This window comes from Neurospora tetraspora (assembly GCF_033439725.1).
Source record: "Neurospora tetraspora strain CBS 560.94 chromosome Unknown B0H65scaffold_4, whole genome shotgun sequence".
NCBI lineage: Eukaryota > Fungi > Ascomycota > Sordariomycetes > Sordariales > Sordariaceae > Neurospora > Neurospora tetraspora.
This window is the reverse complement of record NW_026944386.1, coordinates 4,104,418-4,130,220: the sequence shown is the minus strand read 5'-3', so window position 1 is coordinate 4,130,220 and position 25,803 is coordinate 4,104,418. Positions and strand designations below refer to the sequence as shown.

The 25,803-nt window shown below is 53.8% G+C and overlaps 12 protein-coding genes across 12 annotated transcripts; 9 read left to right on the top strand and 3 right to left on the bottom strand.

Moving 5' to 3' along the window:
- Positions 1–14: 14 nt before the first annotated feature.
- B0H65DRAFT_209529 (uncharacterized protein) lies at positions 15–1,761 on the bottom strand. Its single transcript, XM_062821912.1, has 3 exons — positions 1,453–1,761; positions 193–1,389; positions 15–126 (listed from the first exon to the last, which is right to left on the bottom strand). The coding sequence occupies exons 1-2, from the start codon at positions 1,603–1,605 to the stop codon at positions 355–357; spliced, it is 1,188 nt and encodes a 395-aa protein (XP_062682193.1). The 5' UTR covers positions 1,606–1,761; the 3' UTR covers positions 15–126; positions 193–354.
- Positions 1,762–1,890: 129 nt separating this feature from the next.
- B0H65DRAFT_209477 (uncharacterized protein) lies at positions 1,891–3,317 on the top strand. Its single transcript, XM_062821911.1, has one exon. It carries the CDS (start codon positions 2,308–2,310, stop codon positions 3,088–3,090), a length of 783 nt encoding a protein of 260 aa, XP_062682192.1. The 5' UTR covers positions 1,891–2,307; the 3' UTR covers positions 3,091–3,317.
- Positions 3,318–3,615: 298 nt separating this feature from the next.
- B0H65DRAFT_509246 (mitochondrial aspartate aminotransferase) lies at positions 3,616–5,251 on the bottom strand (the record flags this gene model as incomplete). Its single annotated transcript, XM_062828295.1, has 4 exons — positions 3,616–4,715; positions 4,826–4,876; positions 4,984–5,022; positions 5,122–5,251. The coding sequence occupies 4 exons, from the start codon at positions 5,249–5,251 to the stop codon at positions 3,616–3,618; spliced, it is 1,320 nt and encodes a 439-aa protein (XP_062682191.1).
- Positions 5,252–6,498: 1,247 nt separating this feature from the next.
- On the top strand, positions 6,499–6,880 carry B0H65DRAFT_549261 (uncharacterized protein; the record flags this gene model as incomplete). The annotated part of the gene is made up of 2 exons (XM_062829645.1): positions 6,499–6,618; positions 6,686–6,880. The coding sequence occupies 2 exons, from the start codon at positions 6,499–6,501 to the stop codon at positions 6,878–6,880; spliced, it is 315 nt and encodes a 104-aa protein (XP_062682190.1).
- Positions 6,881–7,339: 459 nt separating this feature from the next.
- Positions 7,340–9,249, top strand: B0H65DRAFT_209430 (glycoside hydrolase superfamily). Its single transcript, XM_062821910.1, has 3 exons — positions 7,340–7,759; positions 7,839–8,534; positions 8,600–9,249. Exons 1-3 carry the CDS (start codon positions 7,586–7,588, stop codon positions 8,957–8,959), a joined length of 1,230 nt encoding a protein of 409 aa, XP_062682189.1. The 5' UTR covers positions 7,340–7,585; the 3' UTR covers positions 8,960–9,249.
- Positions 9,250–10,779: 1,530 nt separating this feature from the next.
- On the top strand, positions 10,780–11,953 carry B0H65DRAFT_574653 (uncharacterized protein; the record flags this gene model as incomplete). Its single annotated transcript, XM_062830590.1, has 2 exons — positions 10,780–11,556; positions 11,625–11,953. Exons 1-2 carry the CDS (start codon positions 11,154–11,156, stop codon positions 11,951–11,953), a joined length of 732 nt encoding a protein of 243 aa, XP_062682188.1. The 5' UTR covers positions 10,780–11,153.
- A 458-nt stretch (positions 11,954–12,411) lies between these two features.
- Positions 12,412–14,067, top strand: B0H65DRAFT_494672 (major facilitator superfamily domain-containing protein; the record flags this gene model as incomplete). The annotated part of the gene is made up of 1 exon (XM_062827778.1): positions 12,412–14,067. The coding sequence occupies exon 1, from the start codon at positions 12,577–12,579 to the stop codon at positions 14,062–14,064; it is 1,488 nt and encodes a 495-aa protein (XP_062682187.1). The 5' UTR covers positions 12,412–12,576.
- Positions 14,068–17,058: 2,991 nt separating this feature from the next.
- Positions 17,059–18,148, top strand: B0H65DRAFT_574638 (UbiA prenyltransferase family-domain-containing protein; the record flags this gene model as incomplete). Its single annotated transcript, XM_062830589.1, is given in 3 exon segments — positions 17,059–17,256; positions 17,273–17,955; positions 18,046–18,148. The coding sequence occupies 3 exon segments, from the start codon at positions 17,095–17,097 to the stop codon at positions 18,146–18,148; spliced, it is 948 nt and encodes a 315-aa protein (XP_062682186.1). The 5' UTR covers positions 17,059–17,094.
- A 972-nt stretch (positions 18,149–19,120) lies between these two features.
- Positions 19,121–20,167, top strand: B0H65DRAFT_574633 (uncharacterized protein; the record flags this gene model as incomplete). Its single annotated transcript, XM_062830588.1, has 3 exons — positions 19,121–19,182; positions 19,347–19,830; positions 19,934–20,167. The coding sequence occupies 3 exons, from the start codon at positions 19,121–19,123 to the stop codon at positions 20,165–20,167; spliced, it is 780 nt and encodes a 259-aa protein (XP_062682185.1).
- Positions 20,168–20,180: 13 nt separating this feature from the next.
- Positions 20,181–21,552, bottom strand: B0H65DRAFT_525589 (uncharacterized protein; the record flags this gene model as incomplete). The annotated part of the gene is made up of 3 exons (XM_062828835.1): positions 20,181–20,229; positions 20,351–20,543; positions 20,600–21,552. The coding sequence occupies 2 exons, from the start codon at positions 21,550–21,552 to the stop codon at positions 20,420–20,422; spliced, it is 1,077 nt and encodes a 358-aa protein (XP_062682184.1). The 3' UTR covers positions 20,181–20,229; positions 20,351–20,419.
- Positions 21,553–23,542: 1,990 nt separating this feature from the next.
- B0H65DRAFT_425427 (uncharacterized protein) lies at positions 23,543–24,430 on the top strand (the record flags this gene model as incomplete). Its single annotated transcript, XM_062824574.1, has 2 exons — positions 23,543–24,032; positions 24,093–24,430. Coding segments are annotated over 2 exons (828 nt in total), but the record flags the coding sequence as incomplete, so codon positions are not given.
- A 179-nt stretch (positions 24,431–24,609) lies between these two features.
- B0H65DRAFT_209400 (uncharacterized protein) lies at positions 24,610–25,588 on the top strand. The gene is made up of 2 exons (XM_062821909.1): positions 24,610–25,161; positions 25,258–25,588. Exons 1-2 carry the CDS (start codon positions 24,788–24,790, stop codon positions 25,427–25,429), a joined length of 546 nt encoding a protein of 181 aa, XP_062682182.1. The 5' UTR covers positions 24,610–24,787; the 3' UTR covers positions 25,430–25,588.
- The last annotated feature ends 215 nt before the right edge of the window (positions 25,589–25,803 follow it).

The following is a 25,803-nucleotide window of genomic DNA, read 5'->3' as shown; positions in this document are numbered from 1 at the left end:
TCTGATGCTATATAGCTTCGATTCGTCACACCATTTAAACCACATCCTGTTCACCGGGTGAGACCGGTTGAATGGATTATCAATAGATTCCCTGTTACAGGTGCTTGATTGTTTCCATGAAATCCTCTGTGATTTGTCATGTCAGTCTACATTGCATTCCATAAAAGGTAATTGGCAATGGCGTAGACTCACCTAGTTCCATTAAACCATACTCCTCTGTCTGTCCCCTTGTAGTTCGCAAACCCTGGTATCATAATTAACAATGCCCAAACGCCCTATCATGCCTCATAACTCATAACCCCCATTGTAACTCGTATGTAGCATCCACCCCAACCATCACCCTGACCTTCACCCTCACACCCCTCCCAGTCGTTCCAAATCCCTCCTAACAACCTCCACCTCCCTCTCCATCTCGCCATAAACCCTCGCAATCTCCCTCATCACTTTCTCCTTTTCCGGGTCCCCCTCACCCTCCCCTTCCAAACCCATCCCATACCCCCTCAACAACCCCACTCCCCTCCTCACCTCCTCCTCCACCCTCTTTGGTTCACCCCCTAACCACCCCCGACACTCCCCCAAAGCCCTCCTCACCTCCGGCGTATAAACCTCCTTCCTAACCCCCAAAACCGCCAATTCACACTCCTTCTCAGCCTTTTGCGCCAACAACGCCGTTTCGAATGCCTTAAATTCCAGAGAGCGGGCGATGGGACCGTGTTTTGCTTCGAGCGTTTTGATGAGGTGGGACAAGCAAGCGGTGTATTTGGATAGGAGGGAGGTGACTGCTTCGGCGGTTTGGAGACGGGAGTTGAGGAGGGAAGATTGTAACTGGGGGAGGGTTTGAGTTTGGGTGGTGAGGGTAGTGAGGGAGGAGATTTTGGTGGGGAGGTGGGGGATTAGGCGGGTGGTAGTAGAAGAAAATGGGTTGGAGGTGGTGGTGGTGGTGGTTGTTGTTATTGAGGGATGGGAAAAGGGGATGAGGTGGGTGAGGTGTATAGCGTGGGAGTGAAGGGTGGTTGACAAAAGGGGACCTAAATACGGTAGGAGGGAGGGGAGGAGGGAGAGGGGTGGGGAGGTTAAAAGAAGGGAGAGGGACTCTGCGTCTAGAGGGGGTTCGGGAGAGGAGAAGTCTAGAGAGAGGAAGGAGGGGAGAAGGAGGAGGAGGTCGGTTAGTGGTTGTTTGAGGTTGGGCGGGATGGAGGTTGGTGGTGGTGGTTGGGTGAGCCGTGGTCTTTCGTAGCGGCGTTGGATAAGACCGCCAGGGATAGTTTGGAGTTTTTGGTCGGGCCGTTCCGCGGGAATGGGGACGGGATCAGGATCGGGGCCGGTGGTTGAGAGGGCGTGGATGAGGAGGGTTTCGGAGGCGGCGGCGAGACGGTGTTTGGTTAGTTCCTTTTGGTGGGAGTTAGACGCGGATACGTAGGTTTCATAATGGGATGAGAAAGTTGGGCTTACATCGGTGATAGCCTTGCGCTCCTGGGCCACTGGATTCTGTGGATGAAGCTTGGTTGAGCCATCTTCGTTGAGGAGAAGCTCCGTCAAGCCCTTGTAGAGGTTTGCGAACTGGGGATTGTTTTCAAGCACTGAGTTGTCAATTGGCGGGAGCATGGTTGATATGAAGATCAGCTTGTGATGAACTTGAGTCTCCGTTCAGGTGTCCAGTCCATCCGGGATGTTTAAATGTGTTTTTGATTGTGAACCGTCAATGAAAGCGCGTCGTGTCCCATCAAGGTACCTCTTCCATCACAACTGATAAGCTCCGATAAGCTTTCCCAACAAGGATCAGTCGCGAGCTGCCCCGCGAAAGCAGCTGATCGGCCCCGCTTCTCCAGCAGCACTGCTGTGGGCTCCACTTAATTTTCGTCCGCTGCTCGCTCACAAAATGCACAACACCAGCAATTGGAGCACGGACCCGGCTTGGCAATCAAATTCGTCCCGCGTGCCGGATCCGATTGTGAGCTGCGAGACCCGACCCGGACCCCGTCACGCCGCCCCCGATTCCCGTCCAGTGAGTCCCGCCCAGGCCACCCACTCAGAGCTGGAACCTCGAATCTCGACCCTTGACTGTGTCCGAGACATTCCCAATCCCGGCGACGCGGACTCAACTACGCCGACGACGACGACGACCGACCGACAGCGACGAATAGCCGCCCGCCCGTCCAAAATCCATTAATTGCGCCGCCGTCGCACATCTTGATCTTTTCGGTCCCGGCGCAATCGCTTTCTGTCTCGACCCGGCCTCTTCCCAAATTCCGCGACAGCCAACAAAAAAAAAAACACCAAGAGATACCCCCAACCACACCACCAAAAATGTCGTCCTTCCTCGCCCGCCCACTCCGGGCCAGCAGCACCACCACCCTCGGTCTGCAACTGCGCACCCTCACAACCACCACCCCGCTCACCTACCACCAACCGCGCGTGCCCTCCTCCTCGATCCCAATCCCCAACGTCTCCGGCCGCGTCCCCCTCCCCGACGTGCCCGCGAACTCGGACTTCAAGATCGAGATCCCCGCCTACCCCTACGGGCCCCGTCGCGTGTACCACCAATCCAACACGGGCCTGTACGGCTCGGCGCTGATCCGCTTCGGCAACAACGTGTCCAAGCGCAACGAGATCAAGACGCGGCGCAAGTGGCGGCCGAACGTGCAGCAGAAGCGGTTGTGGTCCAAGTCCTTGGGCGTGTTTGTGCGCACCCGCGTCACTACGCGCGTGCTGCGCACGATTGATAAGGTGGGCGGACTGGATGAGTACCTGCTCGGCCACAAGGCGGCGAGAGTCAAGGAGCTGGGACCGTGGGGGTGGATGTTGCGGTGGAGGATCATGCAGACTCCGGAGGTGAGGGAGCGGTTTGCGAAGGAGCGGGAGGCCCTGGGATTGCCCCGGGTCAAGGAGGGGGAGGAGAAGAGTCTGGAGGAGCAGTTGAGGGAGTTTAAGCTTGCTGGGTTCAAGTTTGAGGAGGGCAAGGAGCCCAAGAGCAAGGGGGAGTTGAAGGAAGAGGCGGATCGGATGATTAAGTCGGAGTCGAAGGAGTTTGAGTTGGGCCAGGAGGAGGATCTGTTTATGAAGGAGGAGCCGAAGCCGAAGATGGCTTAGATGGGACAATTCTGAAGAGGGTCTGATTACCGTCTTATTCCGCTGTTGCGGACGACGGCTGTACCATATCTTGTGTGTATAAAAATGGGATTTTAGAGGTTGAAGGCAAGCATTGTGGACGATTAGACCTCGTGCTGTCAGTGAATTGTCCTACAAAATTCGCGGTATCTTATCGAGAACTGTCTACATGTGTACGAAGTTCATGTGCAGGGCTACTGAGGGTGGTCAACAAGGTTCTAAGCGGATGAGCCTGCTTGAAAACCGGCGACTTTCACTGACACTATCCAAAGATTCAAGTCTACAATGCAAAATCATGACCAAGGGAATTGCTCCGTAGATATCTGATTCGTCATGTACCATTATTCATCATACAAGGCTACGTGAAAAGCCAAAACCGCCCCCTTTTTGTGTATCATTCAAGAAAACAGAAAAAAAGAAACCATCATAAAGTCCCGCCACAACCAACCAACTCCAAACTGCCTTTTATAACTTTTTACAAGTCTAAATCTTTTGTCGTCAACACATCTAACCCTTGACTTTGAAGATGGCCTCAGCAAGACGACCAACGTTCTCGCTAGTGATACCAGCAACAGAGATACGGCCGTCCTTGGTGGCATACACGCTGTGCTCCTTGGCCAGCTTGTCCATCTGCTCGGGGGTCAGACCGGTGTAGGCGAACATGCCGATCTGCTTGGTGATGTGGCTCCAGTCGTGCTTGCTGCCGAGCTTCTCGAGGTTCTCCTTGAGGAGGGCGCGCATCTTGATGATGCGGTCGGCCATCTCCTTGACCTCGGTAAGCCACTGCTCGTAAAGCTCGGTGGTGTTGAGGATCTCGGCGGCGATGCGGGCACCGTGGATAGGGGGGTTGGAGTAGAGAGGGCGGACAAGAATCTTGACCTGCGAGTCAACGCGCTTCTTCTCGTCGGCGTCAGCGCAGACGATGGAGAAAGCACCGACACGCTCGCCGTAGAGACCCATGTTCTTGGCGAAGGACTGGGCAAGGGCGATGTTGTGGCCCTGCTCGACGAAGTAGCGAACGGCGAAAGCGTCCTTGTGGATGTCGCCGGAAGCGAAACCCTGGTAGGCCATGTCGAAGAAGGAGTAGTGGCCCTTGTCCTTGACGACGGCCTCGATCTCCTTCCACTGCTCGGGGGTGGGGTCGACACCGGTGGGGTTGTGGGCGCAGGCGTGGAAGAGGAAGATGGAGTTGTTGGGGGCAGCCTTGAGGTCGCGGATAAGACCCTCGAAGTCGAGGCCGATGGTGTTCTTGTCGTAGTAGGCATACTGGGCGACCTCGAGACCGGAGTCACGGAAGACGGCGCCGTGGTTGGCCCACGAAGGGGTGGGGATGTAGATCTTCTTGGCTCCGGGGAAGAAGCGGGCGAGGAATTCACCGCCGATGCGGAGGGCACCGGTACCCGAGATGGACTGGGTGATGACGAGACGGTCAAGGGCGGAGCTGTCCTTGCCGTAGGCGAGAACGGCGGCGGCCTTGGTGAACTCGGGGACACCGGTGATGCCGGCGTACTCCTTGTTCAGGCGGGAGTGGATGACCTTGTCCTCGGCCTTGCGAACGGAGGGGAGGACGTAAGGCTTGCCCTTGTCATCGCGGTAGGCACCGACACCTGTCCGAATCGGTTAGCTATTGTTGAAGCTAGTCTCCGAACAGTGGTAGATCGTGGTGGAGTCGCGTAGGATGAGGGGCAAATAGCATGTGCTCGGGGTGTTGACATACCGAGGTTGATCTTCTTGTCGAAGGGGTCGGCCTTGAAAGCTTCCGTGATACCTGGACGATGTCAGTTTGTAACTCGTGGTGTTAATGTCGCATTACGTACCGAGAATGGCCTGTCAGACGCGACAACGAGCGCGGGGTTAGCAACACCGAAGACGGACACAGCGCGAAGACGGAGATAGCTCGGGCTCGAACTGAAGCTATTGAGGTTTGAAATCTGGGGAATGACATACATCCTGTTGCGCGCATAGTGGTTAGCATAACGCATTTCCCTTGCTGCAATGCCATGACATGGAAACTTACAGGAGGACCTTGAGGGACGTTAGCCCAGAACGAGGCGGCGCGGACAGCAACCAAGCTGCGACCAGGGGAAGCGAAAGCGCTTCTGACAGCAGCTCTGCGCGTAACAAGTCTGACCGAGGAAAGCATCGTGGGCGATTTCTGTCGACAGAGAAGGATCGTTGTCGGGTGGTGGTGAGAGGAAGGAGAGGAGGAGGAGAGAGAGGAGAGACAGACTTTCGATCAAGAAGGGGACAGCTCCCGTCTTTAGAGCCTAGGTCGGACTTGGTGTCGAATTCGTCGGATGATTCACACAGGACGACAGGCCAATCTCGATGATGTTTAGCTCCGGCGACGTTACAGCGTCCCCCACAGTCCACTGTCCACCGTCCAGTCGCCAAGTCCAGGGCCCAATGGCCTCAAAATGGCCCCAATCCAATCCGCTCATTTGGCGCCACATGTGGAGCTTTGACGGCGGGCCGGCCCAGGCGTCATGTCATTCCACCGGCATGTGTGTATGCTGGCGCAAATGGCAGGCGCTGTCGGATTGACAGAAATGGATGGCTGGGCAGGCTTTTCTCGACCCCCTCAATCCCCTCACAGCTCCCCTCGGCAGACCCCCAAGACCCCTCACAGTCAACGACAACGATCAGCTCACAACCTCCCAAGCTCAAGCTTCCCCTCACCAACTTGTTCTCACCAACGGCATCTCGGAATCGTTTTCCGTCCCGATCCCGCGATTCCCGCTCGACCACAGGCCAACTCCCAGCCATCCCAATGTAACAGCGTCATGTTGGGATTGATGATGCAAACCGGTGATGATGAATTGGATTGAATCACCATCGACGAGGCTGAATGCGATGAACGGCGTCTATGACTCGTGGCTGAGCTCCGATGGTCGGCACAGCTGTTGATCTTATAAGCTTGACAGGCAATGGATGATGAAGGATGAAGCAACTCCATCATATTCCCGTGTGAGCTTTACCGGCCGGACTTCTCCAACTGCACACTGCTGTCGACGGACTTGTCTCTTCATCGGCGAGCTCGAATACCACCTCGGACTCACCTTGCCGAGCATCTACACAAGTCAGAATCCCGCGGTTAAATCTCGGTACTATATTTCCTACCTCATCGTTCCTGGCTGACCTTTACGGGCAATATGGCTATCATGTCAAGTGCATGAATGCCTAACGGACTTCCGTCGTGGGAAAACGGACTTCATCAAAACTGAAAACACTTTGAACACAGTCTGTGAGAAATGGAAGAAGAAGAGGGCTGTTGGCCGAGTATAAAGGCTCAATGTAGTCAACGTCAATGAAGATGGCAACATCAGACACATTCCACTTACACAGTGACTTGCCTGCTCCCTTGTTATTCACAAGTCAAGGCCAGCCAACATGCAGTGCACCACCATCCCCATCACCCTCCTCTCCTCCATCGCCTTCACCTCGGCGCGCCCACAAACTGGTCCTCCAGTCGCCTCTTGCCCCGTCACTGCTCAGATGCCCGAGTGCGGTGTAAGTCAGGACAGACACTCACCACTTACCTTAGCTGGCACAGGCCGACTAACAGATAGATACCCAGGTCCCTTGCATTTCCGCAGCTGCTATCGAAATCGGCTGCACCAAGTACATGGACTTTGAGTGCCAGTGCAAGAATGCCGCGGCGATGCAGGCTGCTGTGATGCCTTGTGTTGCTCAGGCTCGCGGTGCTGCTCTTGCTCCCGTTGTTGGCCAGGTTGCGAATGCCATCTGCGAGCAGTGTGTCACCAAGGCCTAAGTCTTTTGTGGGAAAGACAGTGGCTGAGAACGGGGAAGGTGTGAGGTGTCGGCGGACTATCGTTCGAAGATGGATGTTGGACAGTAGGGACAGAGAAGGCGTATAAAACTGCTCCTGGCTTCTCTTTTGTAAAAAGGGGGGTATGGGAAGTTTAAGCTCCCCGGTTCCTCCAGCCCTTGCGACGCGTATACCAGTCGTCCGTGACAGTCACGAGGGTCTTGAGCCAGGAACCGGGGGCATCGGCGCGAGTGCAGCGATCCTAGCAGTTCTAGAATTAGATTTCGCCCAACACGCAACCACCAACTGGTTTCCTTCATGATGCCTCATGATTGGCCAACTTGATCGATCATGGCCTCACCGATTGATGAGAGAGTAACCCTACCTGCCAGGAACCGACCGGCGGGGAAACCTGGAGAAAACTTGGGGTATAGCGGCGGCGAGGGCGGGTGAACGATGTCCGTCGCCCGTTAACAATTGGATGCCAAGCCTCGGCTCGACTAACACCTCTTGATCCCCTCAAATCCGGGGAAGCAACCACCGCCCTCCCAAATAGGAAATGTCCCAAAGACGTTCGATCAATGTAAGTGACGTGATGGGCGAGTTCGTGTATATAAGTTCGACATGCCTTTGTTGAAATGAAGTAGGATTTGGGCTCCCCAGTTGACTCTTTCGGTCTTCTCTCCTCCTACAAAGGCAACTGTCAAGATGCGTCAAGGCCACTTCCTCTCCATCCTCTCCCTGCTCGCCACCGGCGTGTCGGCAGCCCCCGGCAAAGGCAAGGTCCCCAAGGGCTTTGTCACTGCTGAGGGTGACCACTTCAAGCTCGACGGAAAGGACTTCTACTTTGCTGGTAGCAATGCCTACTACTTCCCTTTCAACGTTAGTACCGCCATCATCCATCCCATGTTGTCCTATCCCACAAAGCCCCGATGCTAACTTACCTTACCAATCTGTGTAGGACAAATCCGACGTCGAAGCAGGCATGAAAGCCGCCCGCGCCGCCGGCCTCACCGTCTTCCGCACCTGGGGCTTCAACGACAAAAACCGCACTTACATCCCCTCCGGTCTGCCTCAATACGGCGGCGAAGGCGCCGGCGCCACCGAGACCGTTTTCCAGTGGTGGGACAACGGCAAGCAAACCATCGACGTCTCGCCCTTCGACAATGTCGTTGACTCCGCCTCCAAAACCGGCATCAAGCTCATCGTCGCTCTGACCAACAACTGGGCCGATTACGGCGGCATGGACGTCTACACCGTCAACCTGGGCGGCAAGTACCACGACGACTTTTACACGCAGCCCAAGATCAAGGCCGCGTTTAAGAAGTACGTGAAAGCCATGGTGACGAGGTATCGCGACTCGCCGGCGATTATGGGGTGGGAGTTGGCGAATGAGCCGAGATGTGGCGCCGATGGGACGAGGAATTTGCCCAGGAGCGAGAATTGTACGACGGAGACGTTGACGAAGTGGATTGATGAGATGAGCATGTACGTGAAGAGTTTGGATGGGAATCACTTGGTTACGTGGGGTGGTGAAGGTGGGTTTAACAGGCAGAGTGATGATGATGGGTTTTATAATGGGTGGGATGGAGGGGATTTCGATAAGGAGTTGGGGTTGAGGAATGTGGACTTTGGGACGCTGCATTTGTATCCTGATGTAAGTTTCTCTCCCCACCCTTTAAAGGCATTATTACCCTGAACTGGAACTGACAATGTCGACAGTGGTGGTCCAAGAGCGTCGAGTGGTCCAACCAATGGATCCGCGACCACGCCGCCTCGGGCCGCGCCGTCAAGAAGCCCGTCGTGCTCGAGGAGTACGGGTGGATGACCGACAAGGGCCGTCTAGACCAGCTCGGCCAGGTCAAGAACGAGACCAGGCTCGAGGTCATTGGCGGCTGGCAGAAGATTGCCGTCCAGGAGAAGCTGGCGGGCGACATGTACTGGCAGTTTGGCTATGGCGGGTACTCGTATGGACGCAATCATGATGATTCGTTCACCATCTACTTGGAGGATGACGAGGCCAAGGAGCTGGTGTATAAGCATGCCAAGGTGGTGCAGAAGTTGAATGAGTGGAGGCACTAGGTGGATGATTGAGATGAGGAGTAGTTCCAATCTCTGGGAGGAATGATCCTTCCGTTTCTTTTTCACTTCATCCCTTATCGCAGTTGCATTCACAATATGTGTTGAGCGGTCATGCCTGGGAAGGAACGCGGTGTACATGAAGCCAAGCCCAGGCTGACGACGTGTGGTTGGCGACGATCAATCCGCTGGCGTCGGAATAAGCGCAAATCCATCAACACCAAGAAGCCAAGAGGTTACAAATAAGGTGTTTGTACAATCTTCCAACGCGGGAGATCACTTGTCATTGCGGCTGAGTATCGGACTTTGTTTAACTCAACCTCGCGGCGGTCTTGGCCCGTTGGCCGGCATCCAGTCCTGAGGTATTTTTTTAAACCTGCTCATGCTATATTGAACTGAGATCGGCAGTCCAAAGACATAGACATGACCATGAATAGGCAACTATAAGAAGTGGAAGCTGGTCTTGGTAGCCAGGTGCTTTCCGATCAATTTGTATCAACATCAAACGACACCGTACAGCTCGAAAACATCATACCTTCACTCGGCAATATGCAACTCACCAAGATCCTCATCCTCTTCGGCATCACAGCACTCTCGCCAGCAATGGCGGCTTACACCGGCCCCTGTTCCGTAAACCAATGCGGAGCCTCCGGGGTAGCGTGCCCGAGAGGATACCTGTGCGTCCCTTGGCCTTCGTTCGATCCCGCAAAGAGAGAGGGGTGTACGTGTAGTTACGCCTAGTGGATTTGGCAAGGTACTTCTTACCGGTGAGTCTGAAGCCAGTCATCTTTGTGTAATTTTGGAAGGCGCTGATTGAATGACAGATGTTCAGGACGGTCGGCGACGAGTTCGTTGAGCTGGTGGCTCTTTCCCACTCGCCCTCCATTGCGCTCCTTTCTTGTACACACTCTGACCGCGAGTCTGAGGAAGGAGTGATGGCCAGGGACCAAGAGAGTGTTTGAGATCAGTCGTTGGGGAAGATTGGACTCGGTATTTGTTTCATGCGATTTCCTGCCTGTCAAACCTGTATTCTCCCATTTTTGTATCCAGCCCCCACAAACAATCCGACCATATCATGAATTAAGTTACAAAGTAACGAAGCGAGCTTCCCCCGGTGGGTTCGAAAACGGATCTGATAACTCTAAACGGGGAAGGGCAAACGGCCGGGTCTTCTAGTCCCAAGACCTCCCAAGACCAAAACACCAACAAGGGACATCGTTGGACAAAGTTTTCCCACCAAGCATCCACACCACATCCGGAAATCTCGTATCGAGCGAATGCGAAGAGCGACTGATAAGATCTGGCCCACAGGAATGGTACCATGACATGAATCATCCCAGATCGGATGATGGCCAAGACAGTGCGTTGTTTTGATCGCGAGTGTGAGTCCCACCCCCTCGGATCCATCAAACTGTCGTGTCGTGTGGACAACCGATCGACATTTTCATCACCAAATCCAGCACCCATCGGCGATGGGTAACACGTGGGTGCCACGCTCCCGGATCGTGACCATGAATGGTCCATAGTGATCATCAACCTTGATGGCCCAGATACCTCTTCTTTTCAACTTGAACCTTTCTTGGCTCGGTGGACAGCAGCTTGTATTCCAAACTTCAGCTACATCTGAACCACGCTCTAACCGAGCTCAGTAGCTCGCCGCGGCGGTGTCCCGGAGACACTCCTCGTACACCGCATGAGTTGGTTGGTCAAAGTCACGATGTGGAGAGAGTTCGAGACCAGGTCCTCCCCCCCCTCCTCATCGCTTGCGAGTATGGCGCCATGCTGGCTCATGCTGGCCGGCGTCGCCCAGGTTACCTAGGCCACCGAAGCCAGCGCCATCCCACGATGCCACGGTTCACCATCTCGCGTGCGGCGTGTTCTCGTCCTTCTGGGCGCTTCGGTTTGTTGGGGGGAACCCAGCAACTCGTTCACTTTTCTAGTCATGGTCTCCTTGGCTGCAGCTGTCGGAGTGGATCGGCAGTCATTTATCTGATCAGATCATCAGATAAAGAGGCACGAGATCTCTGATCTTTGTCTCGAACTGGCTTACTCCCTTCTCGTCTTGTTTCATCAAGCCCAAAAGATCTTATCAGATCCGAATCGTCCGACTTCAGCCGCCCGCGAAAACAGTGGACTTCCTCCTTCCATCTACCTAACCAGCCGTTTCTCATCCAAAACGCCCCGAAACACCGCCAAAATGGTCGTCGCCGTCCTCCCCGCCCTCATCCCTGACATCCGTCGCGTGTACGAGTCCTACTTCGCCGCCTTCAAGGGCGAGCGCATGGGCGAGATCATGCTCAAGATCCTCTTCCCCGGCGTCGACACCACCGCGGCCGAATTCCGCGAGGCCCACGCCAAGGGCACCCTCGAGTACTGGCACACCTCGGACTCGCAGTACACCTTCAAGGCGGTCGACATGGCCGACGGCGAGATCCTGGGCATGGGCCTGGTCGACATCTTTGTCCGTGAGCGGTCCGAGGAGGAGCGCAAGAACCACGGCGTCCCCTGGCTCGAGGGCGAGCAGAGGGAGAGGGCCGAGAAAGTGCTCAACCCTTTGCACGACATGAGGGAGCAGTTGTTTGGTGGCAAGCCTTATATCTGTGGGTCATCTTTGTTTTATCATGTTCCCTTTTTATAGTGTGACATCTGCTGATAGACGCGATAACAGATGCCCACGTCATTGGCGTTGACCCCAGGTGCCAGGGCCGCAAGGGTGGTATGGCCCTCGCCAAGTTCGGTCTCGACCTCTCCGAGCGCTGCCAGCTTCCCATCTACTTCGAGTCTTCCCCTTCGTCCATTGGCCTCTACGAGAAGGCCGGTTACGAGATCCTCAAGGAGACCATTGTCCACAAGGCCGAGACCCTCGGCGTCGAGGAGGATATCGTTGTTCCCTTGGTCGTCCGCATGCCCTCGTCGGCGAACGGCATGAGCTTTTATGAGTGGAAGGAGAAGGGATACCCCAACTTTAACGCCCCCTCCAGCAAGACCAAGCTGTAAGGGTGCGGTTGTATTGTTCTATGATGGCTTGGAAAAGGATAATGTCTTGTAATGTTTATTATGGCTTGGAGTTTGGGTGGGGTTGGGTAATGAAAAACAACTCATTGGATAGAAGGCGTCGGAGCGGACTGATTGTGAACATGTTGTGCTTAGGAGAGATGCCCGCCCGTTCCTGATGTCCCCATCGATGCTATGTTGTGTTGTCGTTATACGACAATTCGCATAGCAAATTCAGAGCGGAAATGTTTAAACGGCTGTCTTGAAGTACCGGGACTGATAACGGAACGGTCTAGGACATTTTCGTTGACGATCTGCGACAGGCTTGGCTGTGATTCGCTCCCCACATGGGAGATACCGACCGCTTGAGCTAGTCGATGCATTGTAACGTCATGTCCAACGCTTGATAAACACTTTGCCTGCGTCTTATCGGAGATACTCTGAGACAAGAGCGACGATAGGTAATCGTTAGGCCGATAGCGGAAGGTGCCAGATTATCGATTTGAGATCGCCGCCACTTAATAGAAGCTATGTCGGGGCCATGAGGAGAACAAAAAGAGGACACTCCCCCGTCATTTCACCAACGATGTTCGCGCCATCTTCCACGGCTGTTACCAGATAGTACCATGGCCTCCTCACCACCACGATCTACCTCTCCCTCCGAAAAGAAGTCAGATCCCGAACGCCAAAATGAGTTGTTTACAACCGATATACCCACCGCCGAGACGGTGACAGAAACAGTCGAAGTCCTCGACCCCAAAGCCGAAGCCGCCCTCCTCCTCAAGCTCGACTCGGTCTTCGTCCCCATCATCATGCTCGTCTACCTCTCCTGCTTCCTCGACCGCTCCAACATCGGCAACGTCAAAGTCGCCGGCATGCCCGAAGACATCGGCGCCTCCGCCTCCGAGTTCTCCACCGCCGTCTCCATCTTCTACGCCACCTACGTCGCCTTCGAAGCGCCCTGGGCCATCTTGCTCAAGCGGTTGACGCCCCGCGTCACGCTTACCACTTTATGTGTGATCTGGTCGTTGACGACCATTTTCTCGGGGTTTATCACGAATATTGGGGGATTGTATGCTGCGCGGCTGGTGTTGGGGGCGTGCGAGGGGGGTTTGTTCCCGGGACTGAATCTGTATCTGACGATGGTTTATAAGCGCGAGGAGCAAGCGAGGCGGGTGAGTTACCTGTTTGTGTGCACAGCTATTGCGGGCGCGTTTGGGGGGTTGTTGGCGTACCTGATTCTCAAGATGGACGGGATCGGGGGGCAGGCGGGGTGGAGGTGGGTGTATATCATCGAGGGAATCTTTAGTATCTTCATCGGTGCGCTGGTATGGTTCGCGCTGCCGAATGATCCGACCGAGGCGTATTTCCTGAGCGAGGATGAGAAGAGGATGATGAGGGTCAGAGCGAGGCAGAGGGCGCAGTACATGGGCAGCGAGGAGTTCAGCTGGGAGGAGATCCGGTTTGCTCTCAAGGATATGAAGGTGTGGATGAGTGGCGCGATTCAGTTCTGTCAGGATATCCTGCTGTTCGGGTTCAGCACGTTCTTGCCGAGCATTATCCAGAGTATGGGCCACGATAGCGTGCAGGCGCAGTACCTGACTATTCCGGTGTACATCACGGGCGGGCTGTGCTTCATGGCGCTGGCGTTCTTGTCGGACAAGCTTTCTGTTAGGGGACCGCTGGTGGCGTTTGCCAATGTCTTTGGGATCTTGGGATATATCTTGATCATCTGCCCGACGAGCAACGGGGTCAAGTTTTTGGGGACGTTCTTTTGCTCCGTGGCGGTGTACAGCGGTCCGGGACTGAACTTGACTTGGCTCAATGTCAATGTTGCCCCGCACTATCGGAGGGCGGCGGCGATTGGGTTCCAGCAGACGATGGCCAATACGGCGGGCATTGTGGCCGGGCAGATCTATCGGGAGAAGCCTTATTTGCTGGGGAACGCGTTCTCGCTCGGGTCGCTGGTCGTGGCCGAGTTTCTGATTGCTGGGTTGTGGTTGTATATCCGGTCGTGTAACAGGAAGAAGGAGAGGATCAGTAGGGGGGAGGTCGAGGATACGAGGAAGGTCAAGACGGGCGATGGGGAGCTGGATTTCAAGTATCATCTGTAGTGGACGACAACAGAACAGATACATGTAGTCAGCGTTGTTGTGTAAAGCCCCCCAGCATTAGAGATATCGTTCCTGACATCAACTCCTTGAACCCGACGACGTCTATAGATGTTTTGTGTCTATGCCGGTACCTAATCGCATTGATCACGCTCAACACCCGGTATAAAAATTGTCTAACACGTAATAAAGACACTTTAGCACATTGCTACCTAACCATGGCGAACAATAAACTTTTGCTTCTCCCATTTCAAGTCAGATATTTTAGTGCCGCAAACGAAGCTCCCCAGGCACAGCTCCTTTTCCTTGTTGTCTCTTTGGCTTTCATTCAATTTCGCCATTTCCGTGATACAGATTGCTCTCTGTAGCAGAAACGAGGAACTGGTTACAGAACTCGAAAGAAAAACCGAGCTTATTGCCCGGTACAAGAGAAGAAAGAGTCTTCGACACGCATCTCGATGTGAGGTGATAACCCAGGAACAGACAGCACAGAATGACCGACCAAATGAGCGTAAACAAAAAGAAAAGTAAAAAAAGGAAAAAGAAAAGTGTGGCCCGTACCGGATTCGAACCGGTAACTTCCACGCTACCGTACGGCCGCGGACTGCACGACAATACGCCAGATTATGTAGTGTTAACCGGGGCCACGGGAAGGTGCGCAGAAAAAGGATCTTATATACCCCAGACCCATAGGCCGGTCACCGGTGGGAGTTGGGACGAAGAGGGGCATGATGAAAAGCGGCGGAGGCGGCAGGCAGTTGAGGCCCGGGCAGGAGCGGCAGGCACCGCGTGTTGGAAGAGAACGTGAGACTGGACTCATGGGATCATGGAATCATGGGATGAAAAACATCATTCATGTCAACAGTCGAGCCGGTAGAGGCCGTCCATTAAGGAGCTTGAGACCAGAGGATTCAAGGGGGCTGGCTGTTTGTGTCTCAAAACTCATCGCCTCAAACGAAGACGATGCTTCCTTCCGTCAACTCCTCAGCTCCGGCCGCTTCTTCAGTTCAAGTCGATCTCGATACCATAGCCACCACTGACGCCCTAGTTTGCTTCTCACATTACAGTACCGCCTTCAAGAGGATCATACTGCGCCCCATAGATGTCGGAAGGGGAGAAGAAGGATAACAAAATGCTCGTGGTAGAGAGAAGGGAGCGGAGAAAGAAACGCCAAAGCCAGCGCCAACTTCCAAGCCCAAGCCCCGACCTCGACCTCATCCAACATACAGCTTCAAAGCAACGAGGAAGCTATGGACAACGCGTATACATTTGGTGAGATACCGAGCAGAAAATTGACAAGTTCTGGTCGTAGACATAGTTCGCCGCACTGGAAGCCGTGAAAAAAACGCCCAATCCGTCATTTCCCACGAAAACCGATCGCATTGACGTATCAAAGAAACAACAGCGCTCAGCAGCTGGTGTAATGAAAAACTCAACAAAAAAGGGTGGTAAACTTCCACTTGGAACTCCTGGAGGACGCTACCTTGGCTTTGACCCACTGAAAGCCCCGATAAGTCCACTATAACTAACTTACCTCCCACGCCTCCCTTGCACCTTTCTCTGCTACTCTCTTTTACTACTATCAACGAATAAAAACTGCCAGCTACAAGAATTTGTGTGGGAAGAAAAGAGAGAAGAGCTTTCTCGAAGAGTGTATCGGCATTTGGACGTTAATCAAGTTGTTAAATTGAAGAGTGTCGAGCCTGACTTTTGGATCTTTCTTGCGGGGAAATTTCGAGTTGGGCGTTTTTTTTTCCGGCACTGTAGTGTACCTTCACCTTCCTTGACTACAAAGGACAATTCACCCAATCACAATTGACCCTCTTGACCAAAAGGGCAACTGGAGCGTGCGGAGAAGGTAGGCTTCAGTGGGCCCCGCCCTAAAAGAGGATGAACACCGCTATGGCTTCCCAGATCGCAGATGCTCAAGTCAGCAAGAAGGTGAATGGGGGGATTCGGCTGGGGAAGGAAGGCGTCAAATTCCCAGGAGAAAAGTAGAAGTGTTTCGTGAAATTTCATTCACACCTGCTCTGAGCCTCTGAGCCTCTGTCTGCAATCGAGCCTACCAAGGATAACACGCCTAACTGCATATTGCATAAGTGTAGCGTACCTACCTACAGTCCTACACACCTAGGCTACTTTGTGCATTGCTTACAGTGATAACAGTACCTAACAGCCAGTTCGCGCACATGTTCCAACGCAGGTTCCAACCGAGCTCACGCACAACGACCCCTTCTCCGCCCCACTTCCACCACCTTGAGCACCATTTGCGATGTTGACTCGCAGTCAGAATCATACCTGACCAACTGGAAGGAGTAGGTAGTAGTAGTTCGCCCCCTCGACCTGCTGGCTGCCACAGTCTCGACCTGAGTGTCTATCTCAAAACAGGCCAAAGTCCGAGCATGTCACAGCAACGAGCTGATCAAACGTAACGCAGAACAGTGACCCGGTCGTCTTCTTCTGTCCCTGGCTTCAATGCAAACAAGAGGCGAGGCTGTTAGACCTTCCTTGCTTGTTGATTTGTGGCCATTCGGACCGGACCCATGGCCTATCAGCGGCTACAGACCTCAAATGTTCATACCTTATACTACCTATAAGTTTGGGATTCGTCCTTCCGCTCATCTCTTATTCTCTCCTATGCTCTTCCGATATAAGATGGCTTATAGAAGGATGTTCGTCCTTCTTATAAACCAGTAAACACCTTCAAGCGAACGATGTGCTTTGACCGTGCATCAGTGCCGCCTACATATGCACTCTATGAGACGTTCCACGTTGTCGATGCTTCGCTTGTTGACGATTCCGTGCGCATTCCGTGGATTTTGATACATAAGCGATGCGTGATGCGCGGACAGCCCCTGAAACCCCAGCCCGAAAGAAACACCGAGCATAATGTGGCGTTAGACGCCCTGGCAAGCAGAGATATATAAGGTCCTCTCAACCTGGGAATGAAGCCATCGACACTCGTTCCGTTTCCTCTTTAAGACTGGATCTTTCAGCTGCGAAAGACTACCTCTACCTAAAACATCAGCAAAGATGAGCCAAACCATATCAACCACCAAGACAGCCCTCCTGGCTCGTGGCAACAACGACAGTGCCAGCAATAAGGAGAAACAGCCTCTCCCAAAATCACAACTCTCTCAACAATACGGCGGTCACCACGCCGGCGGTTGGGTTGACTTGTTCCCGACTTCCTGGGTTCCCTTACATCCAGCTCTCGCGTCTTTCCCCGCCCACGGCCTTCTTCATGGTCTTCGCTCCGCACCTCTTCGGCGCCATTCACGCCGCTGCCACCCACCACCTCCCGCTCTCCTCCGTCGCCCGTGTCGGGTCCTACCTCCTATCCGGCTCCTTCTTCTTCAGCAACGCCGCCCACGCCTGGAACGACCTCGTCGACGCCCCCATTGACGCCCAGATCGCCCGCACAAAGACGCGTCCCATTCCGCGGGGCGCCATCTCCCCGAAAGCCGCCTTCCTCTTCACCTGCGTCCAGGCCGCCTGCGCGGCCGTGTTTCTGCTCCCGCTGCCCTGGGACGCCACGCTCGCGGCAGTCGCCACCATCGTCGGCACCACCTACTACCCGTTTGCCAAGCGCCACACGCACTTTGCCCAGTTCGTCCTCGGCCTCTGTCTGAAATGGGGCGTCATGGTCGGGTCGGCCGGCATGGGCGTCCCCGCTCCCTGGCGGGATCCCAGCACGGCTACCTTGGTGGCCGCCAGCGTCGTGTGGATGGTCATCTTTGACACCATCTACGCGGACCAGGATCTGGCGGACGACCTGAGGGTGGGAGTCAAGAGCACGGCGGTGCTGTTTGGTAGCTGGGCGAGACCCATCTTGTTTGGCCTGTACCTGACCATGAGCGCACTTCTTGTCGCGAGCGGGTACTGGGGCGGCATGTGAGTGCCGTATTACGCAGTCACGGTCGGCGGCTGTGTGGTCTCGGTCGGCGCCATGGTTGCCTTGGTGGACTTGAAGGATCCGGCTAGTTGCTGGACCTGGTTCTCGCGGGGGTTCTGGCCTACGGGCGCGGCCATTGCTGCTGGGTTACTGGTAGAGTACGGGTGGCAGCAGATGGTTGGTCTGGCCTGAGTGTCTCGGGTTTACTTTGAGATCACAATACCTTGGAGTAACCCTCCGTGCACCCAACCCTTTGCTTACACGCACTCAAAAATTTCCAGGGCACAGGAGACACTGCCTAACATCTTGACCAAAGCCGTTACAACCTTTCTATAAATCGTTAATGGAAATAGTCTTGAGCTAAAACACTAGGGGAAGAGGCTTCTAGAGAAAATTAATCAGTGGGAGTTCTGTCATTTCGGTGATTGCATTTGCAGCGCCCATATTTTGCAACGTACTGAAAATATAACCAACCGTCATCTTCGGGAATTCCTTGAAATGGTAAGGGGCTCAGGAATAAGCTATAGAATATAGGAGGAGGTGGTTTTTGTCGTCGAAGTGGTCGAGATTTGAAAAAAACTTGGAAGGGCTTCCAAAATTTGGGTGCGTGTAGAGGTAGGCAAAGGGGTGGGTGCACGGAGGGTTACTCATACAAGTTGTGCTACCTACATTATTGGTAGAAATCCGGGCAGTAAGTCGAGATGCAAGCCTACATATACGGGACATTCCCATCCTCGCAAAATACTTCCTAAAAGAGGAATCATTCCGAATATTTGCATTCAGCCCTCAAACTACAGAGAGAATGCAAATTGTGCTACCTATACTATTAGTAGAGGTAGAAATCCGGGCAATGAGGCGAGACGCAAGCCTACGGGTGCTTCTCGCTGTTTGCGTATCCAAACGGAGCTCTATCTGTGACCAACTTACATACTACCTACTACAGTAGACCGTGAGGAAATAGCTACGAGGTAAGTTTGTCTTTTCGCTGAGTACTCCAGTGGTAAACAGGTTGAATGTAGAACAAAAGCTTGCCCTCTGCGTAGATACTCCCTCCCTCTACCTCTCACACGGCTTCTCTTAACTTCCGTTTGTCTTCAGTTATTCTGGTCGTCTCGCTCCTCGTTCATCCAGCTTTAGGTTTCCCACCAGTCCAATTCCGTCCCAATGTCGCCCGCCACGGACAGAACGGTTGTAAAATACAGCGAGAATGACACCATCGTAGAAGTGTGAGTGCCTGCCTCTATTCCACCTGCCATGTTATATCGAAATCCTCTCAGCACAAGCTATAAGAAAAAAGGGCAAGCACGAAGCTCAAAGGCAGAGGGCACCTGAACATAGATACCTAGGTAACTAACCAGACCGGGCACTCTTTCCCCTACTCCCATCCCAGCCTCAAAGGCGCAGTCACCGCCCGTCTGCTCTCCCACGACCCCTCGCGCTCCTTCGCCATCGAAGCCACCTTCAACCTGCACAAGGGCGCCGAATTCTTCTTCTCCGAAAAGAACAAGCCTCCGATGCACTTCCACGTGGCGCAAGAGGAATACGTTGAGTGCCTGCAGGGCAAGCTGGTCGTTGAGACGAAGACGAAGACGAATGGCCCTGGCCCTGGCCCCCTCCGACAGAAAAAGCACGAGTACCATTTCTTGACGCCCGAGGATGGTCGGTTCTGCATCCGACCGTATGTGAACCATCGCTTGTATCCGGCTCCGCTGGAGGAGCAGCAGCAGCACATAGTCAAGTTTCTGCTGAGTGGAGCCAAGACCGATAGCGTGTTTGGTGAGCTCAACGACGTGTTTTTTGAGAATTGGTACGGGTATCAGGATGAGGTGGTGGTGCGTGGAGCGGGCCACATTGATTTGTTCCAGTTGTTTTGCGTGAGTACAAACAACATTACCTTACCTTACCTACTGACCTCCACTCTTTTATCACCTCAGGGCAGTCATGGCTTACTTGACGAGGAGGGCGTATGGTGTACAGACATTCGATGCTGGTGGAACGTATGTGTCCTTCCCCGGGTGGGTGCCGTTCGGCCAGAGCATCTCAATCGCCTTGGGCGTGGTTTTGGGCAGATGGATTGGAAGTGGGTTGCTTGGATACCAGCCCTTTTACAGGAAGTGGACGACCGATTGGGAGCTGGCTTGTCAAAAGATGGAAAACTCTATTTTCCAGAGGCGGTTTGCGGATCGATCCAAGACTACCTTAGGTAATTAGAGCTATTGGAAGGGAAAGGGAAAGGGGGCTTGGGCACCGTATGGTTATGTTTGTAGAGCTACCTAGCAAGTGCGAATGAGTTGTTGTAGTTTCTGGAAAGAAAGATCTAGGATTGCATACTGGGTGTAATTGGGTTGATTATCACCTGAATACAAGAAGTCGGCAAGGACAGGTAGGTATTACCTTGGCTAGAGGTAGGTGTAGCTAGTACCGATGAGAGAGAAACAACATGTCTGAACTGGAACTTGTGCCTCAGGAACTCTTCACTCTCTCCAAAATATCCCTCACACCCGCAAACTCGAGCTCAGACAAAGTTTCCTCCCACAATTGCTTTGAGATCTTGGTTCCTTCCTCCGTATAGATGATGGGTGCCAGGCTGCATCATGTCAGTCAAATATCTTTTAACGTTCATAGGCCCGAAGTTAAACTCACGGAACAAGCTGTTGAAAGCTCAGCATCTGCCCATGCGTCTCGTCGCCGTGGTTGACAGCGGCATCCGTAATCATTCGCGCCCCGACGGCCGCCGTGTTGGCCACCTTCTTCATTGCGAGCTTTCCAATCGTGTAGATTAGTGTACCGTCGCGATCGCGGTTGAACTCGGTCTCAAGGACCAAGGAAGGGGATGTGGCGTTGATGATTGCCAGCGAAGGGGAGACCACCTTTGCGATTTCGGACAGGAAGAACTGGCCCAGCAACTTGGACACATACATCCGATCTACCATGTCGACTTTCCCATCTTTGTCGTCCAAAGCGGCTAGAATCGAGGATGGTGTTGGCTTCTTTCCCGTGACCTCGGTGAAGTTTGTCCACCCCGATACCTCGGAGTTGACAATGGTCATACGGCTGGGACCGGATTGATGCTGGCGCTTGGACTGAATGACGGGCAAGAGAAGGATGGCCAGCAGCGCAGTGGAGAGATAATTGACCTGGATAACCTCGTCATGGCCGGTGTGGGGGTTGAAACAGCGCGTGACAGGACCGATGCCGGCATTGAGGACGGCGATGTCAAGCGTGGTGAGTTCCTTCTCGGCCCTGGCAGAAAAGGTAAGAATGGAGTCGTAGACAGAGAGGTCCAGGTTCCAAACCTCAATGGTAGCCTGCTTGACGTCTCGACCTTTGGTCAGGTTGGCGGCAGCGGCAGCGCCCTTGGCCTCGTTGCGAACGGCCAAAATCAACCTGTTGACACCCAGATCAAGCAGCTGTCGTGCCGTCTCGAGGCCAACACCGGTGTTGGATCCGGTTACAATGGCTGTTTTGCTACTCAGGTTGACGCCGGTGATGGGCTTGGGCCTGCATGTGAGCTGTTGGTAGGCGAAGTGAGGCAGACTCGCTTGGTTTTCAGGAGTCACCTTGAACTTGGAAGGATCTTTGCTGGCAGTGGCCATGTTAGAAACGTTGGACTTTGAAAGACTAACTTGAGAGAAAATAGAAAAAGGTGTAAAGGGCAAAGCAGCCAGCGCTTGAGGTTGCTAGGGAGAAGGGGAGAGTGTCTAGGTATGTCGGGGACTGATGAAAGGTCGGCTGGGGTATCCCGCATCTGTGACCGTCCTTTCACCAACGCTCTCAAACTGTGCAGACATCAATATTTGGCCGCTTCACGTCTGGTCTTTCAGTATGGCTGTCAGATATGCCCACCTTGCCTTGATCAAGTGTCTGCCGTGTATATAAGTCCCGAGGGTGCCGTGGGCCACGAGGGATGAGGGCAAACAGCTATACCTGATCATGATGAAAACACGAACCGGTGTGAAGGACCTGACAGTTGGGGAACTGTTGTTCCCTCTAGACATGTAAGTGTGCTCGTGTGCGAGAAAGGAGGCAACAGGAGGGTCAGTGTGATTTTTGCGTGGAAAGAGTGAAGGAATGAAAGACAACGAACGGGGAGACGGAAGCAGGGCAGGGGAAGATTACACAGCGGCAGAGTCGGACCAAAAGGGCAACTGGAGCGTGCGCAGAGGCTTCGCCCGGGGCAGTCGCCAGACGAGGGAGGCTCAGGGAGGCTTCAGTGGCACCCGCCCTGAAAGAGGATGAAAAGCGCTGTGACTTCCCTGCTCGCAGAGGCGATTGATGGAAAGATTACATAATAGAGTACCAGGTCAGAAAGACGGGAAAGCGAGGTGGGAAAGTACCTACACCTCTAGGCAAGTAGAAGTCTTTCATGGAACTGCAGTGGCTGCCCTTTCCAACAAAGTGTATGTAGGTGGAAAGCGCACTTCTGTTCGTCGCCAATTACATCCAGATGGTTGCGTGCCAAGTGAGAGAAAGGAACGATGTTGGGTGTAGTAGGTGGTTCCCCGTCACGCCCATCTTCCTTCCGTGTGGCAGCGGTCCGGTATCTGAGGGCAAGCAACCTCGATGTCCATCCGCCTTTCTCTCTGGCGCGATACACCGATTATCTTTGACCGGAGACCACCCACAATCATCAGTGGGGACACCACCACGATTCAATACGTGCAGGCCAGAACCTTCCTTGAAAATGAAAACCTCTTCCCCGTTGAGTCTTATCATCAAGGTCTCAACACAATTGCCGTTCTTGAGTTGGTTCCCTCGCTCAGGCCGTGACTTGGTTCCCACGCACCTTCTCTATACCTGGAGTCGTATGGTCTTTCCCATCCTACGCCTCCAGTACATTGTACACTCCCATCATGTCACCCGCTGCTGTGCCGAAGTGGTTGCGAGCCAGATTCCTCCTCCCGCGTCGTGAGCGCTTCGCTTTCCTTTCCATCCCAACTCTCCAACCGAGCAAACAACAATCAGGGTGGGTCCTCCCCATGGGGGTTAAGAAGGGGGCCTCCCCCCTTCCCAAACTTCCTCCTCTTTCCCTCTTTTCTCGTCTGTCGCTTCCCGCTCACCTTGCCGTCACCTCCCTTGCACCCAGACCCAAGCAACCATGTCCGACAACCCTGGGGGTGATAAATAGGTTCCAGGCCCTCTCCTTACATTTCCCCCGGACCTCTTCTGTTGCCCTTCCTTGCTCATGGTCTTGATCTTCTCCGCTTGTCACTCACCTCTCTCCACGCATCATCGGGAATCAGAGCTTGGCATCGAAACTCCCTCCAGTCACTCCCAAATACGCATACTATGGATCTCTCACCAGATGTCAGCACCGAAGACCTTGATACACACAGACTGGTGATTGAGCTTCAACTCCGAGACATCGATGACCTTCAGAAAGAAAGCAGCCGGAAACGGAAACACAGCGAGGGCGAGACAACAGACTTCGAGACCGCCACTGCTACATACAGGGCAGAGCTCAACACCATCAACCAAGTGTTGTCCGATCGTGCATTGTGTGCCAACATAACCAATTCCGCTTCCAGTGATGCGGCCGCTAGCCGCCAGCATTCAACAACACCATGCCCGTAACCTACGCCAGAGAGAGAATGCGTGATATGCAGAGACCACTTCCGCTCCGATGAAGTGGCTACTGTTCCATGCCACCATGACTACTGCAGGCCCTGCTTGGTGTCGCTATTCACCGCTGCCATGACAGACGAGTCGTTGTTTCCACCCAGATGCTGCAGCAAGCCAATCAATCTCGACCAGTGCCGTTTTCTTTTGGGGCCACAGCTGGTCGGGAGGTTTCTGGCCAAGAAGCTGGAGTTCGAGACTCCCAACAGAACATACTGCTCCCAACCAACATGCTCCTTCTTCATACCGCCGCTCTTTATTCGCCAGGATGTTGCTACATGTGTCAAGTGTGGACACAAGACCTGTGGGCTTTGCAGAGGCCAGGCTCACACTGGCACAGATTGCCCTGGAGATCCAGCGGCGCAAGAAGTGCTCGCTATGGCGGAGAGAGAAGGATGGAAGAGGTGTCACTCCTGTAAGAGGATGGTGGAGCTCAAGTATGGCTGCAATCACATCAGTGAGTTGATTTTTTGGAACGTTCCAACATTTTGAAGGGAAGACTAACCATAGCCTGTAGCCTGCCCGTGTGGTGCCCACTTCTGCTATGCATGTGGAGATATTTGGAAAACATGTCGCTGCGAATTCTATAGTGAGGAAGCTCTCATGGCTCAAGCCAACAGGCACGTCAATCGAGATGCGGGAGCTGGACAACTCCCCGGGCCAGTGAGGCAGCAGCGAGTAGCGGCAGCTGCGCAGCACTTGCTCGAGAATCATGAGTGTGCTCATGCCAGATGGACAGGGCGAGGAGGGCGGTTCCAATGCGAAGAGTGTTACGACTGGCTACCACGATACATTTATGAGTGCCGGCAGTGTCGTTTGCTTGCGTGCAGGAGATGCCGCTTCAACCGTCTGTGAGGTTCATGGTGACGTGGGGAAGAGAGGGGCAAACACCGGTTTCAACCCGCCGTTGCAGTTCCTCGGATCGATATAAATTAATGCATTCAGCCGGACGCAAGCTACCATGCGAGCCATTACTCATTCAATCCTAGCTGGCCATGAAGGGATGAGATAACAGATAATTGCGTTGGCCCAACTGTCGAATAGCCAAGATAAAGTGTTGTTGACAACGACGTATTGACCATGCTTCTCCAAGTGTCAGTGACTTGCAGTCTTGCAGAAACGTAATCTCCACCGACAACTCTTTGAATTCCCTCATAGCTTGGTGATCAACTTGTGGCAGTTAGTGTTACTCCAGACCCCATCGGACCTAGTATGCATCGACCAAGTCGCCTCGTCTTTGCCCTTCTTCTGTTTCTATTCACTCTTTCCTTTGCCCTCTCTCGAACGAAATGCCCACCCATCCCCAACTGGACCCTCCTCTCCGTCAACGTAACCTACAGCAACGAGACCTACACTCCAGGCGTCGTCTCTCTGGAGGTGCTGAGCTCGAGTACGAACGGAACCGACGTCTTCACCTGCGACTTGCAGTTCAATAGCATCTGTCTGCCCGACGAGACGCGATTGCCAAGCGACAGAGAGGTTCTGATGACGTTTTACATCAGCATTGAGCTGGCGCGGATCACCTTCAACAAGACGTGGGAGTGTGGTAGTGGCCAAGGAGGGGCTGGGACGCCAGAAACGCCGAGGTATGTCCTGGTCCTGGTGCAACAGACTTGACACTGGCGCTTAAGCGGCTACGGCCTGGTGACACATGCTGACGGGAGTAAACGGTGAACCACTAGGTCGCAGTACGCCATCGGATACGGCGAATTCCATATGGCCTGTCCCGAGGTGATTACGGAGGACGTGACTTGTGTCGGACCAGCCGAGGGGATGATGGAGCTTGATGGGGCCATTGTTGAGGCACCGCCGCCATCACAAGAGGAGGAGGAAGCGACGGATGAAATAGTATGAGATGTGGAGAGCGAAGAAGTCGCAGTGAGCTTCCTCGTCATCAGCTAAGGGGAGGAATTTTAGGTAGCTGCAGCGAATGTGGATGTACCCCAAGTGGTAATCCGGAATGACACCGAGCAAAGCTTAATGATGAGGGTGCCGAGGATGGTGTTTAGGTTGAAAGAGAGAGAAAACTTCAAACCTTCGAGGGCAAAAATGATCTTTCGAGACAGATGTCACAAATCACTTGGCAGTTCGTTCTCGCTTGAGCTGAAACCATGTCATCTCTCCAACCGGAAATCTGGGCATTGCCCAAAGCCCGACCATTCTCAGCCAGTGTTCCATTTCACCTCGAGCCCAAATGCTCCCTATATCAAGGCCGCGTACCTGCCTCG